The sequence below is a fragment of the Marmota flaviventris genome, chromosome 7 (genome assembly GCF_047511675.1).
Source record: "Marmota flaviventris isolate mMarFla1 chromosome 7, mMarFla1.hap1, whole genome shotgun sequence".
Taxonomy (NCBI): domain Eukaryota; kingdom Metazoa; phylum Chordata; class Mammalia; order Rodentia; family Sciuridae; genus Marmota; species Marmota flaviventris.
The window spans coordinates 43,395,105-43,401,104 of NC_092504.1; the positions used below are offsets into that span (position 1 = coordinate 43,395,105).

At 36.0% G+C, this 6,000-nt stretch overlaps 1 protein-coding gene across 2 annotated transcripts in view; it reads left to right on the forward strand.

Annotated features, from left to right (window-relative positions):
• Paics (phosphoribosylaminoimidazole carboxylase and phosphoribosylaminoimidazolesuccinocarboxamide synthase) overlaps window positions 1–5,595 on the forward strand; it is a 37,122-nt gene extending 31,527 nt beyond the window's left edge. For both annotated transcript variants that reach the window (XM_071614308.1, XM_027938083.2), the window contains 3 exons: window positions 1,123–1,303; window positions 2,179–2,337; window positions 5,142–5,595. In XM_071614308.1, the coding sequence (XP_071470409.1) occupies window positions 1,123–1,303; window positions 2,179–2,337; window positions 5,142–5,308 (507 nt within the window). In that variant the 3' untranslated portion in view covers window positions 5,309–5,595. The remainder of the gene's footprint in view (window positions 1–1,122; window positions 1,304–2,178; window positions 2,338–5,141) is intronic.
• The last annotated feature ends 405 nt before the right edge of the window (window positions 5,596–6,000 follow it).

A 6,000-nucleotide genomic window follows, 5' to 3' on the forward strand; every position in this document is an offset into this window, starting at 1 on the left:
CACCTTTACGAAATGTCCCAGTCTACTACCCTTACTGGTATACTAGAACTCTCTGCTAGTAACTGGCAAGTGTATTGTTTCCAGTTCCTGATAGGTAAACCTGGGATCCTGTCAACTCTCTGTCCCTGTAGGAGAAACTTTTTACATTTCCTACCATTCCCTACTACAGTGCCAACATCATAGGATGGATGGAATGCCATGTAATTTTATTTTTTAATTTAAAAAGTTTTTGTTTGTGGTGCTAGGAAACAAACCAGGGCCCCTGTGCATGCTAGGCAAGTGCTTTATCACTCAGCTATATCCCCAGTCCCTCCATTTTACTTGGTTCTTTATGTTACTGGTCTTTGAAACCCAGGCCTAAGCAACATCCCAGTCCCCTTCACATAATTATAAAATGTCACTTTAATTTTTTTTAATATTACTTTTAGTTGTAAATGGACATTTATTTTATTTATATGTGGTGCTGAGAATCAAACTCGGTGCCTCACACATGCTAGGCAAGTGCTCTATCACTGAGCCACAACCCCAGCCTTCACTTTAATTTTTATGATATTACAATTACTATAGTTACATGGGAGTTCGAGGGAGTATCTGATTATCCAATGATCATAATCACCTTTTAGAACATTATTTCCATGTTGCCAGACACAATTGCACACACCTGTAATCCCAGTAACTTAGGAGGCTGAGGCAGGATTGCAGGCCAGCCTCAACAACTTAATGAGACTTCTCTCAAAGTAAACATAAAAGTGGGGGTGGGGGGACTGGGAATGTAGCTTAGTGATGAAGCATCCTGGAATTCAATCCCTGGTACCACAAGAAAAAAAAATTTTTTTTAATTGTTTTAAACAACCAACTTACAAATATATATAATATGACCTCTAGTTTGGCTGATCATGCTGTTAAACATCTTTAGAATGAAATGGTTGGTTATAGTTTCTTGAATAATAATTAAAAGGCTTGAGGATTTTATTAATAAATATTATATATCTGATTTAAAATCTTCTCCATTGGGTCTTAATTATGAAGACCACTGTCCTTTATACAGAAAAGTTATTGTACTCATTCCTGTTTGTCCATTTTTGTCTTGTTCTTTTTCATATCCATGTTTTTCTATTTTAGTTGCTTCTGAAATCAGAAAATCAGTGCAGGGTTGTAGTACTGATGGGTTCAACTTCTGATCTCGGCCACTGTGAAAAAATCAAGAAGGCTTGTGGAAATTATGGAATTCCCTGTGAACTTCGGGTAACATCTGCCCATAAAGGACCAGATGAAACATTGAGGATTAAAGCTGAGTATGAAGGTAAACTTCAAATAATTAGACCATTTTAGGTGTTGTTTGTTTTGCCAAAAAAAAAAAAAATGTGTTTTAGACTAATACCAAAAAGTTGCTTTTCCATATTCCCAAGGGTAAGTCTTGAAATATGCTATGCTTTCAAGATACTCACCTCCAAAGAGCATAAGATCTGGGGTGCTTGAAAAAGAAAGAAGCAGGAAAAAAGAAATGAAAATGCAAACCTGAAGGAAATCAGACTAGAACTGTGAGGATCTCTGATATCTTAATCTAACAAGCATCCCTTTGAGCATTGTCTCTTAACGTGCTCCAATAGAAAAGCCCCATAGAGGTTCCAGGAGGCCTGAGTTAAAATTGCAGATCCTCTCTGCTATCTTTAATGGTTAACCTTCCCTGGAAGACACTAAAAATGAAGCCACATAGTTTTATATTCAGAATATAAGTATGTAAAAGAAATGATAAGACAGTGTTGATGTAAAATAATAGCTTCCTGGGTTCCGAACCAAATATTTCCCTACTGGAAAAAATGTTGATTGACACTTGTAATGGTCATTGTTCCAGGAGTGTACTTATTGGTTTTGTTTATTTTGTGATACCAGAGATTAAACCCAAGACCTCACACATGCTAGGCAAGCACTAAGCTAAATCTTCAGCCCTTTTAATTTTTATTTTGAGATAGGTTCTCCCTAAGTTACTGAGGCTGACCTTGAACTTGTGAGATCATCTTTCTTTAACTCCCAATTAGTTGAAATTATGGGTATGCACCATTACACCTGACCCAGGAGTGATTTAAGACATAAGGGCACGTTCTTTTTAAAAAAAAAAAAAAAAATTGTTAAATCTTTTAAATGCTTAGCAAAATAATCATCTTATGATTTCCCTAGGGGATGGCATTCCTACTGTATTTGTGGCAGTGGCAGGCAGAAGCAATGGTTTGGGCCCAGTGATGTCTGGTAACACTGCATATCCAGTTATCAGCTGTCCTCCCCTCACATCAGACTGGGGAGCTCAGGATGTGTGGTCTTCTCTTCGATTACCCAGTGGTAAGTTACCCTGAAAATTTTTTTTAACTGTTGTTTACAAAAATTGAAATATATATAACAGTGTGGAGAATAGCATAATGAAATCTCATATACCTATCACCCAGACTCAACAAGTAATGTTTTGTTTTATGTATAAACCCCCCTTTTGGGTTGGGTTATTTTAAAGCAGATTTTTTAATCTGGTGATGAGGATCAAATCAGTGCCTCATACATGCTAGGCAAGTGCTCTGCCACTGAGCTACAGCTCCAGTCCCTCCCATCTGTTTTTACAGATGCTTAAATTAGGATCTAACAGTCTGTATATTGAATTTAGTTGATATGTTGTCTTTTTTTTTTTTTTTTTTTAATATTTTTTAGTCGTAGTTGGATACAATACCTTTGTTTTGATTTATTTATTTTTATGTGGTGCTGAGGTACGAACCCAGGGCCTCACACACACTAGGTGAGCAATCTACCACTGAGGCACAACCCCAGCCCATGAGTTAAGTCTTTTTATAATTTTTTTTTTTCTTTTTTTTTAGTGGTAGGTGGACATAATACCTTTATTTTTATGGGGTGCCAAGGATTGAACCCAGTGCCTCATGCATGCTAGGCAAGTGCTCTCCCACTGAGCCAGCCCAAGTCTTTTTTTTTTTTTTTTTAATATTTATTTTTGAGCCTTGCACATGCTAGGCAAGCACTCTACAGCTGAGCCACAACCCCAGTCCTATTTTGTATTTGTATTTTATTTAGAGACAGGGTTTCAATGAGTTGCTTAGCACTTTGTTTTTGCTGAGGCTGGCTTTGAACTCTCGATCCTCCTTTCTTAATCCCCCTGCCTCTAAGATTACAGGTGTGTGCCACCACACGCAGCTTGAATTTTTTTCTTTATGGAAACTTAGGATCTTTTATCTGTACTGATTATTCTTAAATTTCACACAAATGTGATTTGGTAAGTCTGTTTTTATTGTGTATGGCTTTGTGGCTCTTTTAATAAGATACTTTATTCCTTAAATCAGAGAATTTTCTTGAATTATTTTTTACCCCTCCTTTGTCTTTATTCTCTCATTTTTTAATTTATTCTTCACATTTGGATTTCCTTGATTTCTATTTTCTTTCTCTTGTTGCTGTACTTTCTGATATGGCCTCAATTTTGTATCACATCCTAACCTTCTGTTGAGTTTTTCATTTTGAATACAGTAGTTTTACATGTCTAGTAGCTCTTTTTTATTCTCTTAGTTTCCCCCCCCCGCAAGAGTATCATTTTATTGTTTAATCTGTGCAGTAACATCTTCTGATTTTGTGGTCTTATTAATTCATTTCTTCAACTCTAGTGATTGAGCTTGTATGGGGGTACTGTTAAAAAAAAAAAAAAAACTAGTTGGAAACTGGCTCTACTGTGGGTTGATCTGGTAGTTACTCTCCAAATAATCTCACACATCAGTGACTAGGTCTTTTCTTGTTAGAATTACACAGAGAAATTTTGTCCCCATCTTTTGCCTGTATGAATAAATTTGGCTGCCAGCATTCAGGAAGCTTAGGGGGGAATCTCAACTTGTGTGTGTAAACTTCACTCCCTGTTTTCACTATATCATTCCTTGCCTCAACTATGCCTGATATCCCCCCAGTCCAGAGACTGAAGTGTTTAACCTCAGATAAATTGAAAACTCTGCCATGTTGAGGCACTTACTCAGATAGACAAAGGAAAGAGTTCTTGAGGGCCTAATTACTTCTTAGACTTTTATTGTTTGGTCCTCTTCTTTTTGGCCCAATTTTTATTCTCACTTCATGCCTCCCTCAAAGGTATCTGGTGCAACTAATTCCTCTTTTAGCAGGGTTCTATGATAGTAGTTAGGTTGCTTCTCTCTTTTTTTTTTTTTTTCTTTTGTTTTCTTAATCTATTAAGTTAGTTACCACTTTATTTGCTTTTCAGTTGTCAAAATGTTACTTTTGTTTATCTCTTTGTCCTAATATGTTTATGCCTATTTTCTTTATTCCCTTTAAGATGGATTTAGTATGGTTCCAGAGATATATCTTGTGCTTAATCATCTTCACTAGATCCTTAACTACACATTGATTACACAAACTTTTGGAGTTTAATATTCACTGAAGCTATAAATAAAGCTATTGATCAAATTTATGCCAGAGGAACTATATACCTATCGTCCATGGACATTAGAAAAGGGGACTATGGAGATGGCGTAGAGTGTTTCCCTCACATGCACAAAGCCCTGAGTTCAATCCCCAGCACCACTAAAAAAAAAAAAAGAAGAAAGAATAGGGAACTATGATGAGCAAAAATAGGACAGTTTTTATCTAGTGCTATTCAAGGAGAGAGAGAGGGACTCTGGGAAATGTGTACATTCTGGTCACTAGAATTAGAGATAATCTGTGTGTGCATGTGTATTACTGGGCATTGAACCCAGAAATCCTCTAACATTGAGCCACACCCTAATCCTTTTTATTTTATTTTGAAATGGGGTCTCACTAAGCTGCTGAGGCTGTCCTCAAATTTATAATCCTCATCCTCTCCAGTCTCTAGGATTACAGGTGTGTGTCACTACACCTGACTACGGACAGTGTTTTTGAAAAAAAAAACATACAGTGACTAGTACATAAGATCCTGAAAGATTGCTCATCTTTCTTTCTATGATGTCTTGTTCACTAGATAACCATTTTGATTTGTTTATTCATTTCGTTTGAGGTGTTGGGGGATTGAACCCAGGGCATCATGTATGTTAGGCAAGCACTCTATCACTGAGCCCTTGTACTTTGATTATTAACTGACACTTCAATTTTCTGTCTTTTCCCTTTGTGAACTATAGGTCTTGGCTGCTCCACCATACTTTCTCCAGAAGGATCAGCTCAGTTTGCAGCTCAGATATTTGGATTAAACAACCATCTGATATGGGCCAAACTGCGAGCAAGCATACTGAACACATGGATTTTCTTGAAGCAGGCTGACAGGAAAATCAGAGAACATAGTTTATAAGAAAGAATATGTCATTTCATTTTTTTAGGCAAAAAAATACAAATTTCTAGTTCAGCTGCAGAAGAAAAAGCAAGATGAAAAGATGATTTTAGATCAGAAAACAATTTATTAGTGAATAAACACTTCTAGATGGATGGATTAAAAGTTCATCTGTTCATATTAATATTCCTTCATTGGTAGTGAAATTATTGTAGAAACATTTTCAAATTAATCTCTTACCCCACTATATGACCATTGTTAGGTAACATTTTTTAAATGCTAATAAAATCCTATTATAAAGCTCCAAAGTTATTACTTGACCTTCTGTATTGTAACCTATAAGTTTTAGAAAGTATTGATTATATCTTGGGTGATAAGAGTAACATAGTCCTTTCATTTTATGGTCTTTACAAATTTGAAGGCATGGTTTTTTATTTGTACCTCAGAAAATGATATGCATTTACATGTATTTTGGGCTATTAATACATCTTCTTTGTGTTTTTGTTTTTGTGGTATGATGAAACTCAACACAAGCATTCTTTCTACCACTGAGCTACAACCCCGACCCTGGGTTTTTATTTTCAAGTTTTTTCTTTCTCTCTCTCTCTCTTTTTTTTTTTTTTTAAAGAAAAGTTGAGATTAGTGCAGGCCAAAGAGGAAAACACATGAAATAAGATGAAAGGACACTGTAGAAGTCATGGAAAGGGGACTTT